Genomic DNA, 19,892 nt, shown 5'->3' with positions numbered 1-19,892 from the left:
TTCAAAGCACATGGAGAGTATTAGTATGTAGGTGAGGATAATTAATCTGAGCTGTTCCCCAGGGTCCAAAGTAGCTACTGGATGAGTCAAGACAAGGCTTCAATTTCCGATCAAAGGAACAAGGCCGAGAGCAGCCTCACTATAGAACTGCCCACTTATTCAACAACTGTTTTATTAGAAGTTTAATTCTGGTTTCTAAAATGCGTCAATATGATTATTATATCTGATTTCATTATTCACCTTTAGAGATTAAATAATTTAACTCCTGGTTTTAGGTTATTTAAATGTGGTGGTAAGAAAAGCTTACCCAGTATGTGTATGTAATCTATGTGTATGCTGGGGTTTGTGTGCGTGTGTGATAGTGGGGTTTGTAATATCCTAATTATTGTGAGTGCCTGGTGTATGTGAGTCTGTGTATGTTTGTAGTGTGTGGTGTGATATGTACATGTGTGTTGTGTGTCTTTGTCCTGTGTGTGTGTGTAATCTATGTGTATGCTGGGGTTTGTGTGTGTGTGTGATAGTGGGGTTTGTAATATCCTAATTATTGAGAGTGCCTGGTGTATGTGAGTCTGTATGTTTGTAGTGTGTGGTGTGATATGTGTACATGTGTGTTGTTTGTCTTTGTCCTGTGTGTGTGTCATGTGTGTGTGTGGTGTCCTGTGTTTGTTTGACCTGCATGTGTCCTGTGTGTGTGCATCCTGTGTGTGTGTTGGTGGGTGTGTGTGTCCTGTGTGAGTGGCTTTATGATCAGACAATTGAATGCACTCTGTATGGAACAATCTCCATCTCCTGAGGATTAAGTGAGTGACGGTTGAGCTTTTTCCATTATCCTGATGATTCTGTGAGGAGATGTCAAGTTTCCTGAGGATCGTGTGCATCTAAGGGAACATTTTTGCCTTCAATGGTGCAAGCACAGCATTTCATGCATCAGGAACACCTATCAGGAACTTGGATGCACATCCATGATGGATGGAGGATTGGGAGGGCTGAGAACTGGAAGTGCTCCTGAATTCCCAATATGTGCTCCCAGTGTGAAAACATTTGGACAGTTGTGCTCAGGATGAAACTTTAGTTCTGCCTTATGGCATTAGGCAAGTTAACTAACCTGAGCCAAAATACAGAATACGTCAAAAACTTAAGGATGGCAGGAGGGTTTTGTGTTTTATTCACTTCTATTACTGTGATGATTATTGCGAAGAACAAAGTTACCCAGAGCAAGGATGGACAACCTTTTGAGCTGAGGATATAATAGTGGACCCCATCTGATCTTGCAGAAACGTGAGTCACCATACCTAGAAAATCCAGGCTCCCACACACATGTCCAAGCTGACACACACATGTCCAAGCTGACACACACACGTCCGCCCTCCCGTCCCAGACAGAATGGGGGAAGTAACCCCCAAGGACAGGTGGATTGGGGGTCAGTGGGAAGGTAAAATTTTAGATTCTCAAACTCCACCCCAACCCGTCACCAACCCCTCCAGGTCTGGTATTAACGGAGGTGGATCGGGGGCAGGCAACCAATCAACCCCGCGAATTACCTGCCATCTGCTCCCCATGGCCACCAATGGTGGAGTGAAGAAAATCAGGGATGTGTAAAAGGCCAGAATTGGAGGAGCACAGAAATTTCAATGACTTGTGGGGCTGGAGGAGGTTACAGAAATAGGGAGGGGCGAGGCCATGGAGGGATTTGAAAACATGGGAGAATGTTAAAATTGAACTGTTGTCAGACTGGTAACCAATGTAGGTCAGCGAGCACAGGAGTGAGGGGGGGAACAGGACTTTGATTATGGGTGAGCTCGAGCTTATGTAGAGTGGAAGATGAGGGTTCGGTCAGGGGTGCTTTGGAATAGTCGAGTCTAGAGGTAACAAAGACATGGGTGAGAGTTTCAGCAGCAGGTAAGCCAAATATGTTTAGCTGCTCATATTAGAAATAATTTATAGCTATGAAACAATTTAGAAACTCTGTAATCAAATTTTCTTCTTTCCTTTTTAGATAAACGTTCAACGCTAAAATCAGGTAACCACCCGCCCATCCCCCCTCAGCGTCCTGGGTCAGTGCCAATACCACCATCTGGAAACAAGGGCAATATTGTAAGTGTCTACTGACAAAACGGCTCTGTGCCACCATTAACCCGCCTTTATCCGCTTCTTTCTCCCCCCGTTCTTTGGGAGATGAGAGATTTTTCAGAGTGGCCGCACATTCTTGAGTGACAGCAAGCATAGGCTGGTAAATCTGACTTTATACTCGGAATGAGGCATCCGCTCGAACTTCTTTTTCAACCCTCCTGAAGATGGAGGGTAGGGAAGCATTGGCCAAATACTTTCGAAAATGTTTTCCTCCTCTCAGCTTTCCCTGACTGCAGCTAAGGATCCCTTTAAATAGAGCTGTCACGGCCGCCTCCTGGGCCCTCACGGTCTGAGGGTGGGTTCAGGTGACGGTGGCAGTGCTGATTGTCACGAAAATAGCAATGGGGGATTTACTGTCACCTATTTGAATATTTTCATTAGGACCCCCTCCTCCCCCAACATTTGCAGTAAAGCTAACCATCTAAATCGGAGTCCACCTGAAAATAGGACCCTCCAGTGGCAGGGCACCGTTTCCTTTCCCCGGTTTTCATCTTCCTACTGCCCCATTTACAAGGAGGTGTGGTGAGGAAAATCAGCCCCAGTGCTTCTTGGGGGCCTTCCAACTGTTCCACAGCAGAGACTTTAGTGGTCACTTACAATGCTGGAGGGGTTTCTCGATTCCTGCAGCAGTCGGAGAGAAATTTATACACAGGAGTTATAGCAGCGCTGCCCATCTCACTCGGAGGCTGAAATTATTTGAGAGACTCTGCAACAATACCTGTACCAGTTGGACACGAGCTGGTGGGAGCAATGTGCTTCATGCAGTGAAACATCCTTTTTTTAAAAATGTATTCTCGGTATGTTGGCCTCTCTGACAAAGCAAATATTTATTGCCCATCCCTCGTAGCCCTTGAGAAAGTAACTAGAAAAATAATTATCTGTATATTAAATAACTACTGTGTAGGAATGTCTAGTTCCTATCAAAAGACTGAGGTCCACTCAGGCGATCAAATAAACGAGGCTTAATGAAAACTAACAGAGTTTAATGGATAATTACAGGAGAACATCGAATATAGGTCTAGTCAGTTCGGAGGCTCCACGAGGACTGCTTGGGCGGTCCCGTGGCTGACGTCGTCACGTTTTTCCCACCGGTGGGGGATCACGATGAACGGCGTGACGTCATCGCGTTTACCCGTGCTATTAAAGTGATCGCGCTCTACATGTAAACAGTGAAAACAAAGATACAGACTCAGGCTGTAGCTAACATATTAAAGGGAATTATATACAATTGATCGGAGTCCCTTAGTGGCTCCGCCACATGCGCCCCCCCAGAATTGTCTTTAACAGCAAAAGTAAAACGGCGAGGAGGCCTGACAAGCCTGTCAGATCGACTTCTGTAGCCTTGAAGTGGAAGCTGATGGACGGCGGGCGGTTGCGTTTGATCTGGCACGGCGACTGTGGGCGGTCGGCCACATTTTGGCAGTTGTGCGATCTCAACTGGGCGGTCAAGTTCCAAGTGAGCCGGCTTCAACCGGTCAACCAAAATGTGGTCCGGTTTACCTCCGATATCGACCGAAAAAGTTTTGTCTCCTTGCTCTATCACGCGGAAAGGACCAGTGTAAGGGGGTTTGAGCGGATCCCGATTAGCGTCGTGGTGGATAAACATAGTCGTCGTTCTTAGCTCAGCTGGGACGTGGGAGCTCTAAGTCGTGATGTGACGTAGGCACTGGAGCAAAACTTCTGGCTGCCTCCTGGTGGCTGATGAGCTGCTGGGATGCGGACCATGGTTCTGTTGGAGTCGGAAGGAAATCCCCTGGTTTGCGTAGCAGCTGGCCAAATACGAGCTCCGCCGAGGACAACTGAAGATCTTCTTTAGGTGCCGTACGAAGACCCAAAAGGACCCATGGAAGCCTGTCCATCCAGCCCGCGCCTTGAAGGCTGGCTCGGAGTGCGGCTTTGAGCGACCTGTGGAATCGCTCGCACAGGCCGTTCACCTGTGGATGGTAGGCAGTGGTGCGATGTAGCTTGACGCCGAGCCTCTGAGCCACAGCATTCCAGAGCTCAAGAAAACTGTGTGGCCCACGATCAGACGAGATGTCTGCCGGTACCCCGAAACGGGCGACCCAAGCGGAGATGAATGCCCTGGCGACGTCTGCGGAAGTGGTGGATGACAAAGGAACCGCCTCAGGCCATCTAGTGGTGCAGTCCACCATTGTAAGATTCAGATTCAGATTAGATTTATTTGCCATATGTAACAAGTACAATGGAATGCTTGTTCCCCGTAGGGACGCGTCAGCTATACATACAGTGCCGCGTTCAGAGTCAATACAATGGCTTCCCTTGGCAGTCGGAGCACGATGTCCCTCAGCCGCTCCGTCCTCTTCACCGCGGCCTCCTCCTCACTGTTGCCAGATCCACGTGTGGTGGCCTGCTTCTCCCGCTCTGGCCACCATGCCCGGCTCCCCTCCTCCCATCCGGACTGCGAGTTACCCGAGAAGATGAGTAAACCCGTGCGAAGGCGGAAGTGGCCCCACCAGGTCCACATGCACATGATCAAACCTACGTTCGGGAACAGCGAAAGTGGCCAATGGAGCCTTGACGTGACGCTGCACCTTGGCCTTTTGGCAGACCGCGCAGGTGTTGGCCCAGTCGCGGACATCCATGTGCATGCCCCGCCACACGCATTTGGACGACATCAGCCGTTGCGAGGCCTTCATGCCAGGGTGCGACAACCCATGTATGGCGTCAAACTTTTTGGCGCCAGGCGACCGGCACGATAGGGCAAGGATCTCCCATGGAGACGTCGCAGAGTAGTGTAGTGCCCGCGGCATGGAATTTGACATCGGCCGCTTGGCGGCTAGAGGGGTTGGTTCTGTAAGATTGGACTTCCGGATCCGAGGCTTGATCTGCAGCCATGAGGGCATAGTCGATGCCGAGCTGGACTGCATGAACGGTCACACGGGAGAGGCAATCTGCCACCAGGTTGCCTTTACCGGACACATGCTGAATGTCAGTGGTGAATTCTGGAATAAACGTCAACTGACGTTGTTGCTGAGCTGACCACGGTTCGGCGGTCTTGGCCATAGCGAACGTTAGTGGCTTATGGTCCACAAACGCCATGAACGGACAGCCCTCTAGCAAGAACCAGAAAAAGGGCCAGCAACTCCCGGTCGAACGTGCTGTCGTTTTGCCGTAGTTGACGGCTGAAAAACGCCAGCGGTTGCCACGTCTCATTCACCCATGGTTCCTGCACTGCGCCGTTGGCGTAGTCTGATGCGTTGGTGGTAAGGGCGATGGTGGCAGCGGGTGCGCCAGCATGGTTGCGTTGGCTAAGGTGCCTTTTGTGTCGACGAACGCCCGGTCCATGTCGACTGTCCAGCTAATCGGATCCTTGCCGGACTTGCCCTTGAGGCCCTCGTACAGGGGCTGCATGAGCAGAGCTGCATTAGGGACGAACCGGTGATAAAAATTTACCATCCCGAAGAACTCCTGCAGGGCCTTGACAGTCTGCGGGCACGGGAAAGAAGTAACTGCCTCCACCTTCGTTTGCAGGGGAATTGCGCAGTCCGATGTGATGCGGTGGCCTAAGAAATCAATCTGCTGTGGCGGAGCCAGCAAAGGACTCAGATCATTTGTACATAATTCCTTTAACAGCATGTTAGCTACAGTCTGAGTCTGTACCTTTTTTATTTATGCTGTTTAACTGTACAGTGTGGTTGATTTAACAGCGCGGTTAAAACGTGATGACGTCACGCCGTTCATCACGTGATCCCCCACTGGCGGAAAAACGTGATGACGTCAGCCACAGGACTGCAGGGGCAGTCCTCGTGGAGCCTCCAGAGAGCAGACCTACATTTGATGTTATCCTGCAGTTTCTTGTTAAAGCCTGTTTGTTTCATTAAAGTTCATTTTGTTTGATCGCCTTAGGAGAACTCAGTCTTTTAGTTAGGAACCCACGTTCCTACATTGTTGACCCCGACTTTCGTGAACAGTTTTCGCGGAAGATCTCCAGCATGGACACGAACGCAGTGACTCAAACTGCCACAGTTCTGGGAGCAACAACCAGATGCCTGGTTTATCCAGGCTGAAGCCCAGTTCGCCATCTGGAACATCGTCGCGGATTAGACCCGTTATTACTACGTGGTCTCCGCCCTCAATAGCGCAACTGCCTCACGGATCATCAGCCTCCTCGGTAGTCCTCCTACTGACAGCAAGTATGATATGATAAAGGCGTGGTTGCTACAGGTCTTCGGGCTCTCGAAGTCAGAGCACGCTCGCCGGCTCATCACGATGCCGGGCCTCGGGGACTCCAAACCGTCCAAGCTCATGAGCCAAATGCTCACGTTCTTGGGTGCCGAACTGGAATGCTTCCTCTTCCGGGAGCTTTTCCTCTGCCAACTGCCAGAGCAGGTACAGGCTGCCCTAGCCAGATCAGAGATTACAGACTGCGCCGAGCTTGCTGCCGAAGCAGATAAGATTTTCACTGTAACCCAGCAGTGTTGCGCGGCCACGAGGCACCCATCCCCCCACAGCCGCGGTACCAGCTCCTCCTGCAGCGGGCTGGTGCTCCTACCACGCCCGTTTTGGCACGAAAGCACGACGCTGCCACTCCCCCTGCAGTTTTTCACCCAAAAAAAAACAAAACTCCTGCAGCGTTCCTGGCAAAGGAGGACCGGGTCTAACGGGTGCTCCGTGGTTGCGATGGCTGTCGGATCTACAGGGAAACTTCTTTATATCACCGATTCTCTATCGGGTCGACGTTTCCTTTGACACCGGGGTGCAGTGTAGCATTCTAGCTGCGTCGAACCTTGATATGCAAGCTGGGAACCACGGTTTTTCCCTCATGGCGGCTAATGGTGCAGCAATTCGAACTTTCCGAAAGCGGTGGGTCCAAGTCTGTTTCGGCGGTCAGCGCTTCTGTTGGGAATTCGTCACGGCCACAATCTCGCAGGCCATCCTAGGGGCAAATTTTCTGTGTGCTAACGGCCTCCTCGTCGATGTCCGGCACCGCCGGTTGATCAACTCTGCCACCTTCCACTTGATTCCAAGTTACCACGGTACCACCGTGGCGCGCGCTCTATTGCCTGCGCTTTCCCTCCTCCGGATGACTTCACTCGGCTCCTCAGTTTCCGGAGCTGACAAGGCCCACTTTCTCCTCGGCCACGAAGCATGGTGTTGAACATCATATCACCACTACTGGCTACCCGGTTTATGCACAGGCTCGAAGGCTCGAACCCGGCAAGCTCGCGGCTGCAAAGCGGAGTTTGACACGATGGAGCGGCTTGGGATTATTCGCCGATCCAATAGTCCCTGGTCTTCGCCTCTCCGCATTGTTCCGAAACCTGCCGGCCATGCGGTGACTACCGACACCTGAACGATGCCACTACTCCTGATTGGTACCCGATCCCGCATATTCAGGATTTCTCAGCCCATTTGGCGGGAAATTCTATCTTTTCTGAAGTCGACCTCGTTCAGGGGTATCACCAAGTTCCCATGCACCCGCAAGATGTCCCGAAAACCGTAGTCATCACCCCTTTCGGCCTCTGAGTTCCTGCGGATGCCGTTTGGCTTGAAGAATGTGGCACAGGCTTTCCAGCGCTTAATGGACTCTGTGCTCCAAGACCTAAGCTTCATCTTCGTCTACCTTGACGACATTCTCATCGCCAGTGCTAGCAAGGAAGAGCACATCTCCCATTTGCGTACCCTCTTTACACACCTCCGCCAGCACGGTTTAATCATCAACCTGGCCAAGTGCCAGTTCGGCCTGCAGCAGATCGATTTCTTGGGACACCGCATGACATCAGACGGCGCTGTCCCCTTACTGACGAAGGTGGAAGCTGTCACCTCTTTCCCGCGCCCGCCAACCGTCAAAGCCCTGCAAGAGTTCCTGGGGATGGTCAACTTCTATCACCGATTCGTCCCTAAGGCGGCTCAGCTTATGCAACCCTTGTACGGGGCCCTCAAGGGCAAGTCCAGTAAGGATCCAATCAGCTGGACGGCCGAGATGGACTAGGCGTTCGTCAACAGCAAGAGCGCTTTGGCTAATGCAACCATGCTGGCGCACCCACTTCCAGGTGCCACCATCGCCCTTACCGCAGACGCGTCAGACTACGCCATCGGCGTAGTGCAAGAGCAGTGGGTCAACGGCACGTGGCAACCGCTGGCGTTTTTCAGCCGTCCACTACGGAAAAATGAAAAAAAAATACAGCACCTTCGATCAGGAGTTACTGGCCCTTTTCCTAGCCATTTGCCATTTCCGGTCCTTATTGGAAGGACGTCCCTTCACCGGCTTTTATCGACCAAGCCTCTAACGTTCGCCATGGCCAAGACCACCGAACCGTGGCCCGCTTGTCAACAACGTCACCTGACGTTTATTTCTGAATTTACCACGGACATTCAACCTGTGTCTGGTAAGGACAACGTGGTGGCGGATTGCCTCTCCCGTGCGACAGTCCACGCGTTTCACCTGGGGATTGACTACGCCCTCATGGCTGCAGATCAGGCCTCGGACTCAGAGGTCCAATCGTACAGAACCGTCCCCTCTAGTTTCCAAGCGACCAACGTCACTTTCCAGGCTGCAGGCGCCACGCTCCTTTGCGACGTTTCCATGGGCGTTCCCCGACCTATCGTGCCAGTCGCATGGCGCCGGAAGGGGTTTGATGCCATACACTGGTTGTCGCACCCTGGTATGAAGGCTTCACAATGGCTTATGTCGGCGAAGTTTGTCTGGAAGGGTATGCACCTCGATGTCTCTGACTGGGCCAACACCTGTGTAGTCTGCCAGAAGGCCAAGGTCCAGCGTCATGTTAAAGCTCCAGTGGCTATGTTCACTGTTCCGGAGCATCGTTTCGACCATGTGCATGTGGACCTTGTGGGGCCGCTTCCGCCTTCTCATGGTTATACGCATCTCCTCACCATGGTGGACCGCACCACTAGGTGGCCAGAGGCAATTCCTTTGGTTTCCACCACTTCGGCAGACGTCGCTAGAGCTTTCATCTCCTGTTGGGTTGCCCGTTTCGGGGTACCGGCGGACATCTCTTCTGACCGTGGGCCACAATTTTCCTCGGAGCTTTGGAATGCTGTAGCTCAGGCTCGACACCAAACTTCATCGCACCACCGCCTATCATCCACAGGTGAACGGCCTTTGCGAGCGATTCCACAGGTCGCTTAAAGCCGCCCTTCGGGCCAGTCTTCAAGGTGCAGGATGGGTGGACAGACTTCCATGGGTCCTTTTGGGTCTTCGTACGGTGCCCAAAGAAGACCTGCAATCGTCCTCAGCCGAACTCGTCTATGGCCAGCCTCTCCGAGTACCAGGGGATTTCCTCCCTTTTCCACAGAGCCATGGTCCGCCTCCCAGCAACTCGTCAGCCACCAGGAAGCAGCCAGATGCTTCGCTCCGGTGCCTACATCAAATCACGGCTTAGAGAACTCCCACATGCCAGCGGAGCTGAAGAATGCTGATTATGTATTTATCCGCCACTACGCTCACTGGGATCCGCTCAAGCCCCTTACACTGGCCCTTTCCGCGTCATCGAATCAGGGGACAAATCCTTTTCCTTCGACATCGGAGGAAAACCGGATCACATTTTGGTGGACCGATTGAAGCCGGCTCACCTGGACCTGGACCCAGCAGTCGTCGCTCAACTGCCGAAACGTGGCCGACCAGCCGCCGTGCCTGATCAACCAAAGCCGCCCGCCAACTCGACCACGCTTGCTGCGCCAACTTGACCACCGTCCTTCAGCTTCCTCCGCCAGGTTACCGAAGTCGCTCGGACAGACTTGTCAGGCCTCCTCGGCGTCTCACTTTTGCTGTTAAAGACAATTCTGGGGGGGGGGGGGCGCATGTGGCGGAGCCACCAAAGGACTCGGATCGTTTGTACATAATTCCTTTTAACAGCATGTTAGCTACAGCCTGAGTCTGTACCTTTATTTATGCTGTTTAACTGTACAGAGTGTGGTTGCTTTAACAGCGCGGTTAAAACGTGATGACGTCACGCCGTTCATCACGTGATCCCCACACTGGCGGGAAAATGTGATGATGTCATGACGTCAGCCACAGGACAGCAGGGGCAGTCCTCGTGGAGCCTCCAGAGAGAGCAGACCTACATTCGATGTTATCCTGCAGTTTCTTGTTAAAGCCTGTTTGTTTCATTAAAGTTCATTTTGTTTGATCGCCTGAGTAGAATTCAATCTTTAGTTAGGAACCCACGTTCCTACACTGCTGCAGGCTGGGCACTTGGCCGGGTTGATGATCAAGCTGTGTTGACTGAGGCATCTAAAGAGGGTGCATAAGTGGCAGATGTGCTCCTCTTTATTAGGGCTGGCGATGAGGATGTCGTCGAGGTAGACGAATAGAAACTTGAGGTCCCAAAGCACGGAGTCCATCAAGCGCTGGAAAGCCTGTGCAGCATTCTTCAATCCAAACGGCATCCGCAGAAATACAAACAGGCCGAATGGGGCGATGACTGCAGTTTTCGGGACGTCTTGCGGGTGCATGGGGACCTAGTGGTAGCCACGGACAAGGTCGACTTTTGGAAAGAATGGTATTTCCCGCCAAATGGGCAGAGAAATCCAAAATATGAGGGATCGGGTACGGATCAGGAGTAGTGGTGTCGGTAGTTGCCGCAAGGCCGCCATCCGCCGCCAGGTTTCGGAACAATGTGGAGAGGCGAAGACCAGGGACTATTCGACCGGCGAATAATCCCTAGCCGCTCCATCATGTCAAACTCTGCTTTCGCAGCCGTGAGCTTGCCAGGTTCGAGGCGCCGGGCCCGTGCGTAGACTGGGGAGCCAGTAGTGGTGCTGTGATGTTCGACACCATGTTTCGTGGCCGTGGAAGAGAAAGTGGGTCTGGTGAGGTCTGGGAAATCTCCGAGGAGGCAAGTGAAGTCATCCGGATGTGGGAACGCACAGGAGACAGTGCGCGACACGGCGTTACCGCGGTGGCACGGGATGACATGAAAAGTGGCCGCATTGATCAACCGGCGGTGCCTTACATCCACCAGGAGGCCGTTGGCGCACAAAAAATCCACCCCTAGGATGGCTTGAGAGACTTTGGCCGTGATGAAATCCCAGTAAAACCGCTGGCCGCCTAAGCACACCTGGACCCGCCGTCTTCCGAAGGTCCAAATGGCCCTGCCATTAGCCGCCTCGAGGGAGAGGCCGTGCCCCCCCCCGGCTTGTATATCAAGATTTGATGCGGGTAGGATGCTACACTGCGCCCCGGTGATAGGGAGTCGGTGATGAAGAGGAGTTTCCCCGAATTACCGATTGCCATCGCAGCCACGGGGCGCTCGTTATAACCGGACCTCTTTCGACAGGGTTGCTGTTGGTGTTTTTTTTTTGAGCAAAAAGCTGCAGGGAGGGCGGCAGCATCTTGCTTTCGCGCCAAAACGGGCGTGGTAAGAGCACAACCCCACAGGTTGAGGGGCTGGAGCAGCATCTGTGGGGGTTGGGTGGCTCGTGGCAGCGCAGTACGGCTGTGTCACCGCGAAAATCTTGTCTGCTTCGGCAGCCAGCTCTGCGCAGTCTGTGACTTCCGACCTGGCTAGGGCAGCCTGAATTTGCTCCGGTAGCTGGCTGAGGAATAGCTCCCTGAAGAGGAAGCATTCCGGTTCGGGGCCCAGGAGCGTGAGCATTTGGCTCATGAGCTCAGACGGCTTGGAGTCCCCGAGGCCGGGCATAGCGAGCAGCCGGCAGGCGTGCTCCGACTTCGTGAGCCCGAAGACCTGTAACAACCGCGCCTTTATCGTTTCATACTTGCGATCTTCTGGTGGATTACCAAGCAGGCTGACGATCCGTGAGGCTGTGGCGCTGTCGAGGGCGGAGACCACGTAATAGTAACGGGTCTGATCCGCAACGATGTTCCTGATTGCGAACTGGGCTTCAGCCTGGATGAACCACGTGGCTGGCTGTTGCTCCCAGAACTGGTAGCTTCAAAGCAACGGCGTTCGTTTCCATGTTCAATAACTTCTGCGAAAACCGTTCGCAGAAGTCGGGGTCACCAATGTAGGAATGTCTAGTTCCTATCAAAAGACTGAGGTCCACTCAGGCGATCAAATAAACGAGGTTTAATGAAAACTAAGAGTTTAACGGATAATTACAGGAGAATATCGAATATAGGTCCAGTCAGTTCGGAGGCTCCACGAGGACTGCTTGGGCGGTCCCGTGGCTGACATCATGATGTCGTCACGTTTTTACCGTTAGTGGGGGATCACGTGATGAACGGCGTGATGTCATCGCGTTTACCCGCGCTATTAAAGTGATCGCGCTCTGTACATGTAAACAGTGAAAACAAAGATACAGACTCAGGCTGTAGCTTACATATTATTAAAGGGAATTATATACAATTGATCGGAGTCCCTTAGTGGCTCCGCCACAACTGCACCATTTCTGTAGAATGCGAATGAATTTTTCTGTAAAGAGTACCTCCACACTTTTTTTGAATTTCCTGCAACTATGGATAATGTAATCAATGCCTTCTTGAACCAGTGCAGTCCGTGTGGTGAAGGTACTCCCACAGTGTTGTTCCAGAATTTTGACCCAGTGCCTATGAAGGAACGGCGATATATTTCTAAGTCAGGATGATGTGTGACTTGGGGAACTTGGAGGTGGTGGTGTTCCCATGCACTTGCTGCCTTTGTCCTTCTAGGTGGTGGAGGTTGTGGGTTCGGGAGGTGCTGCCGAAGAAGCCTTGGTGAGTTGCTGCAGTGCATCTTGTGGATGGTACACACTGCAGCCACGGTGCGCCGGTGGTGGAGGGAGTGAATGTTTAAGGTGGTGGATGGGCTGCCGATCAAATTGATTGCTTTGTTCTGGATGGTGTCGAGCTTCTTGAGTGTTATTGGAGCTGTACTCATCCAGGCAAGTGGAGATTATTCCATCACACTCCTTACTTGTGCCTCTCTTGTTCTAATACTTTATGGAGTAAATTTCATAAGTTAGCGCTCCAGAGCCTTGCTTGATGAGGGAGCTGAGTTCAACCCATCCAATTCACACCAATTTTCCAGTTATTAGTATAATGGCTGTAAAATCATGATAACCTCAAATCACTCCCAATGGTCGATCTACCCTCCTGTCAAGCAAGGATACGCACCAGGATTACTCATACACATCCCCATGTTCTTATGTTTCAGTCCAGTTCTTAGCAGCTGCATTTTCACTGTACAGACTGCCCATAACTCTGTACAAATTGACACCAAATTCTGATGAAGGGTCACAGACCTGAAACATTGACTCTGTTTCTCTCCATGGATGCTACCTGACCTGCTGAGTGTTTCCAGCATTTTCTGTTGTTATACCAAATTAATAATGTTACTCTGAGAGACCACTATTGATGGTGTGGGAAATTGAAGTGTCACATTGGGGAGATATGGGCAGCTCTCTGAGGCATGTTGTTAGGGCAGTGCAGTCTGCATCTAATTTTGCTCTGCTTGAACCTGAGTGTTTAGCAGGGCAATTTAGAGGGAGCTTTCCCCTGCGTTAACCTGTGTCATGCTTGATGTGGGAGTGCTTGCTGTCCATTTTGGGTGGAGCGCGCTGGTCGGCTGCCCCTTCCAGAGGCGAGGTTACCCCCCCACCGCATCACCCCCGCCCCAACCCCACCCCCATCCCTTGTAATTCCGAGGCTCCTGCCTCATTAGCATTCACCAGGCAAGCTGAAGGGAGCCAAGACTTACCCTTGGTGGGTCTCTAGTTTCCCACCGCCTGTGGAACTGGGTGAAGTGTGTACACTGCAGGCCCCCACCAGTTTTGACCTAAAATGGGTCCTAGTTATGTCACAGGACCCGGATTTCCATTTAAAAAGGGCCTATCACCTGAATCAGGCAGCCGCTTTGGACATCCAGCGATAAGCTCCTTTCAAAATGACGCCGGCCGCATCGCCAGTGGTAACGGGGCAGCAAATCTTCCGACCCCATGTTGAGGCCGTTACTGCCCCATTAACACCAGGCAAGGCGCAGTGAAAGTTTACCCCCTACGATACTAATGTTAGAGACTAAAAGTGAAATAATGTTTCATTCTGTAGCACCAACACCCGGGAGCTGGGTAAGCTCAAAAATTCACCAATCTCTCACACATGCATGTTAAAATTTGAGTGGATAGATGAGGAACGAGTACACCATCACCTTTTTACTAGCATAATAGTAATACAGTTGCTCTTTTCCAGCCAAATATGTTCTCCAAACTGTCAGTCAATGAGGATCCAGGTCACAGCAAGGATCGGGGCTTCTCATCGCCTGGCTACAGAGGTACTTTCATACTTACAGGGCATTCGCCCGTTGTCTGTGTATTCTCGACATTCGGTTTGTTTTAACTGATATTGTGGCAAAGCCACCAAGAGACTCTTGCAGTAATGTATATAATTGCCTTTAACAGGGGCTTGTTACCTTTAAGTGTTTGCTCTGTATAAACAGCGCGGGTTCGGTAAAATGGCGATCCAGCGCGATGACGTCATCACGCAGGTCACGTGACGTTCCCAACAGCGGGAAACGTGATGATATCATGACGTCAGAGGGGAGAGGCGTTCCCCCTCAGTCCTCGTGGAACTAGTTGGTGTACAGACCTGTATAGAGTTTCTCCTGCGTTTTTGTTTGTAACTTTTACTAGTGCATTAAACCACGTTTGGTTAACTGCTAGTTTCAGTCTCAGTACTTTCGTTTGGAGTTAAAGCACTCCTACAATATCAAAATTAACATAAAACCCTTACACCTTTTTCTAGTCCATTGTAAAACTCCTCCATTTCTGTGAGAATAAACATTGTAGATTTTAAGGCCTGGCATTTCCGCTCGGTTGCGCTGGGTATTTTTGGCATAATTTGCCCGAAATCGACCAAACCAGCGCAAAAGATCGCGGAATTTTAAGCGCAAAATACATCAAGCGCAAATCGAGTTTCCGAGATTTCTTGCACTAGTTTAAAAAGCTTTGCGCTGGAAGCTGGCCCCACCCACAAAACTGGCCACGCCCCAAGATCAAATTACTCGCCATTGCGAGTTTCCACTAATTGCGTCCGTTTGCGGGCCTTCGAAGAGGCTCTAAAAATTAAGCTGTTTTTTAGGTGCAAGGAGACTAATAGGGACGTTTTTATAGAAGGAGGCCATTCTGTCCATCTTGTCTGTGCTGTTTTTTCAAGTTTTTGAATGTAATTTTTTTTAAAAAATTTACTAAGAAACTGAGCAGTGTACACCAATGTAACTCTGAAATGGTCCTGGACAGTTTTTTAAAGTAATTTTCAGTTATTTAAAATTGGGTTACTCACAGGTGGTGGACTAGACACTGTGAATAAAATGCTTTTTTTTTTGTGCTGAACCCATTTTCAGCTGTATTCATCAAACTGCACCAAGTTACCACTCTTAAAGGAATATTTTTCAAAGCAATTTTGTTTTTAAATTACATTTTAAAATGCTGCCCAATTGCGCTGGTTCATGGCAGATCTGTATCTTAACTCCATTTACCCACCTTGGTTCTGTAACCCTTAATACCCTAACAAACCCTATCAATCTCAGTTATGAAATTTTCAATTGACCCCCAGCCTCAACAGCTTTTTGGAGGAGAGAGTTCCAGATTTCCACGACGCTTTGTGTGAAGAAATGCTTTCTGACATCACCACTGATTGGCCTAGCTCTAATTTTAAGGTTCTGCCCCCTTGTTCTGGGCTCCCCCACCAGAGGCAATAGTTTCTCTGTATCTACCCTATCAAATCCTTTAATTATCTTAAACACCTCAATTAGGTCAGCCCTTTAGGTTAACGTCCTCTGATTCTCCTCCTTCTCTTCCTTCACTTTCTGCTGCTGCCCACACCAATGCCTCACGTGTGACTGGGAAGCCCATCTGAAGAGAATTGCAGGTAGAATTATTTTGCTAGCTCCTGGTGCTACAATTCCAAGTCTACTCTTTCATTGGGTAGTGCTTTATTGGTATCCACAGTAAGGGCTGGATTTTGCCAATGGGCAGCTTTTGGAGGCGGGACTCCCACTTGTTGGGTTTCAGTCCTGCCTCCAACTTCTGGCCAACCCACGCTATTTTCCCTTGATTGACCTTGTTAAGCCTGCCAAGCGGGCTTAGCCGGCCAATTAAGGGAAGGCCAGTTACAGAGAACATCAGCTTATAACGTTTCATCTGTCAGAATTGTCATCGTTTGACAGCTCTGTGAAGCTGTTAAGCACTGACATTTTCTGTAGTTTGATGAGTTCTTGAATTCAAGACTCATCAAACCTCTTTATTTAGCAGAAATTAGATGGTTGCTGCATTGGTGAATGCAACAGCCATCTCTCATCTCTGCCGCGAGGTGCGAGACTCTCCGAATACCCAACTCTTGAAGCCGGCAGGAAGAAACAAAGGAAAGTAAACTTTTTTTTAACACTTTCCACTTACCTCACAAAAGCACCTCTCCACACTTGCACCCATCACTTGCCTTCACAGCGCATTTTTGCACCCCGCAGACCCACTACTCGCCTCGGTGACCCTGGTGGGGTTCAGAGCCTTCAGAAAGCTCGCACTTGTGTGGGTAAAATGGGGATAATCCTCTTATCTGCCTGTTAACTACCTGTTAATGGGCAGATAAGTGGCACCAATCCCCTTCCCGCCTCCAAGGAGACGGGACCCGGCGAAGGTCGGCTACCCTCCTCCTAGCAAGATGGCATGGAGGTGGGTTGGGCACCCGCCCCCAAATTCTGCTATTTTCCCGGCAGTCCCGCCTCCCCAGGGCTGAAAAGATCGCGCCCGAAGTGTGAAAGTATTTTTGAGTTTCAACAGTTTATAAATCATGCAAACTATTTCCTTGCAGCTCCCATGGTCGACAGGAGCAGGAAGCCTACTTTAGACCCGTCAGGCTCCCCACACACTGAAAGAGATTCTCCTTCATTGGGTAAGTGGTATTGCTGGACATTTTCTCTCAAATCTTTATTCAGTACTTGAAACTGCAGCCACTTTACTGCAGCAATACTGCAGTCTTCCACTGGGGTGGGCTCCCAATCAATGTACCCGTTAATTTTGTTTGGGGTGCATGGCCCATTCAAATTACCACGCCTGCGTGTTTTTTTTCCATTATAACGACATCGAGCGGCCTGCGCAGGACATGCAGATCGCTGTGCAGCCACGCAGCTGAAAGGGAACATTGCGCCCAATAGCAAATAGCACTGGGCGTCCACCTGAATAATTAATGAAGACCCCACTCCCTTCACACCACCATTGGCGGTCATGGCTTCAGCTGTCTAGGCCCTAAGCTCTGGAATACCCCCCCTGAACCTCTCTGCCTCGCCACCTCTCGCTTCTCCTTTAAGACCCTCCATAAAAAACACCTCTTTGACCAAGCTTTTAGTCACCTGTCCTAATATCTCCTTATGTGGCTCAGTGTCAGTTCGTGTCTGATTACACTGCTGTGAAGTGCCTTGGGACATTTTACTATGTTAAAGGTGCTGTATAAATGCAAGTTGTTGTTGACAGAGCTCCAGTTACTTGAGCAAGGTGCTAGTGACAAGATTGGAAAAAGTGAAAGAAATGAGCAGTGATTGTTAGAATATTGGCATTTAAATTAATTAAATGAATGTAGCAGACCTTTCTTGTTGGCAGATCTCACATCAAAATGCATAAGTCAAGTCATGCCATCATGATAGAAATGGCACATTGCATTTCCCCATCCCCTTTTTTAACTGGTTCCCTAATAACTGCAATGCAAACATTCATTCTTCTGTCTGCCTGAACTCATTTATTGTGGGGTGAAGTCGTGCTGTGCCATATTAACACACACATACATTGGTATGAAATTTATTTGCCTGTTATTTTACAGAATCATTTGGCCCATCGTGCCTGTGCCAGCTCTTTGGTAGAGCTCGCCAATTAGTTGCACACTCCCGCTTTTTCCCCACAGCCCCGCAAATTTTTCCTTTTGAAGTATTTATCCAAGTCGCTTTTGAAAGATACTATTGAATCTGCTTCCACCACCTCTTCAGGCAGTGCATTCCAGATCACCACAACTCACTGCGTTAAAAAAATTCTCCTCATCTCCCATCTGGTGCTTTTGCCAATTTTCTTAAACAATGCGCTTGAACCCCAACCTCTTTTTAGTGCGGGGCCCATTCAAAATAGTGGGCAAAGGTATCTTATATGAATAGATAGGATATTTATGCTAGAGTTACACAGAGTAGTTTGATCCCATTCGTGAATTTTTATGATGATCAAAATGAGGGAAGATAAAACTGGGGATTGGAATGTTTTATCCTTGAGGCAGCATTGAAATCAATGGAAGAGGAAATCGGACGGGCTGCTGACTCGCTTTCGCCTGTTTAACGATACCGCCCAAGACCAATCTCAAGCCCTAAGTGACTGCAGTAAAGCCTCTTCGAATCTGCACCAACAATGTGCCCGAACCCCAACCTCAAACAAACAACACCTTGCATTTATACAGTGCCTTTCACAACCTCAGGACATCCCAAAGTGCTTTACAGCCAATGAAGCACTTTTGCAGTGTAGTCACTGTTGTAATGTAGGAAAGTCCCACAGACAGCAATGTGATAATGATTAGATAATCTATTTTAGTCATGTTGGTTGAGGGATAAATATTGGCCAGGACACCGGGGAGAACTCCTCTACTCTTCTCCGAAATAGTGCTGTGGGATTTTTTACATCCATCTGAGAGGGCAGATGGCGCCTCGATTTTATGTCTCATCTGAAAGATGGCACCTCAAAAATACCACAAGCCAAATTTATGCTGTTTGAGTGAAACTGCCAATTGAATGTTAGATCAGAGGTACTTTGTGTGTGCCAGCAGCCAAGTGGCACTGAGTTGAGAATGTCTAAATGCATCTTAAGTTAGAGCCGCAAGAAAGAGGCTTTCATCCCATCAGTTGAGATAGATTTAAACCCAAGTCCTCAATTTCAAAGGATAGTGTGCTAATCCACTTCATTGCCCTATCTCCTCAGAGGGGTGTATTCACGTTGTCTAGTGAGAAAATGCACTTTTTAAAAATACTCAACTTACTGTTTTAACCACATGACTGATTAAGGAAATGCAATCTCCAGATTAGCTTGAGGAGGAACTCAAACCCCGGACCTATGAAGTAAACATGGACTACTGATAAGATCACTTGGAGATAAACAACCGTAATCCACCCTATAAAATAATTTCTAAAGGAGAAAAACAACAACAAAGTTGTCTGTCTGACATGAGGCAGGAGTCCTAAAGGGAGGAGATGGTCATTGATGTGTCCTCCCTGCTGCTTTAGACTAGATGCAGCTGCATGATGGATTCTGTCCAAGGGCAGCAGCAGCGTCCATATATACATGTGAATGATCACTTATGTAGGATCAAAGTGAATGATCACCTCTGTAGGAAAGAACTGATCAAAGTGAATGATCATCTCTATAGGAAAGAACTGATCAAAGTGAATGATCATCTCTATAGGAAAGAACTGATCAAAGTGAATGATCACCTCTGTAGGAAAGAACTGATCAAAGTGAATGATCATCTCTATAGGAAAGAACTGATCAAAGTGAATGATCACCTCTGTAGGAAAGAACTGATCAAAGTGAATGATCACCTCTGTAGGAAAGAACTGATCAAAGTGAATGATCACCTCTATAGGAAAGAACTGATCAAAGTGAATGATCACCTCTGTAGGAAAGAACTGATCAAAGTGAATGATCACCTCTGTAGGAAAGAACTGATCAAAGTGAATGATCACCTCTATAGGAAAGAACTGATCAAAGCAGTAGTGTCCATGTTCACTGTTAAATACAACACTGGAATTGCAGCTTGCCCTGAAATGCCACTTGTCTCCTTTTAATACAGTTTCCTAAATTTATTTGGCTCTGTCTGTCTTCATGGG

At 49.5% G+C, this 19,892-nt stretch overlaps 1 protein-coding gene across 1 annotated transcript in view; it reads left to right on the top strand.

Moving 5' to 3' along the window:
* The window catches only part of lcp2a (lymphocyte cytosolic protein 2a), a 316,451-nt gene that overhangs the window by 252,609 nt on the left and 43,950 nt on the right, over positions 1 to 19,892 (top strand). The window contains exons 8-10 of the mRNA XM_085996162.1: positions 1,997 to 2,094; positions 14,237 to 14,318; positions 16,853 to 16,933. Of these exons, the coding sequence (XP_085852288.1) occupies positions 1,997 to 2,094; positions 14,237 to 14,318; positions 16,853 to 16,933 (261 nt within the window). The remainder of the gene's footprint in view (positions 1 to 1,996; positions 2,095 to 14,236; positions 14,319 to 16,852; positions 16,934 to 19,892) is intronic.

The sequence above is a fragment of the Somniosus microcephalus genome, chromosome 8 (genome assembly GCF_052327205.1).
Source record: "Somniosus microcephalus isolate GS21.2 chromosome 8, FLI_Smic_1.0, whole genome shotgun sequence".
Classification (NCBI taxonomy): Eukaryota; Metazoa; Chordata; class Chondrichthyes; order Squaliformes; family Somniosidae; genus Somniosus; species Somniosus microcephalus.
The sequence above is the reverse complement of the archived record's forward strand: the minus strand, read 5'-3'. Positions and strand labels throughout refer to the sequence as shown.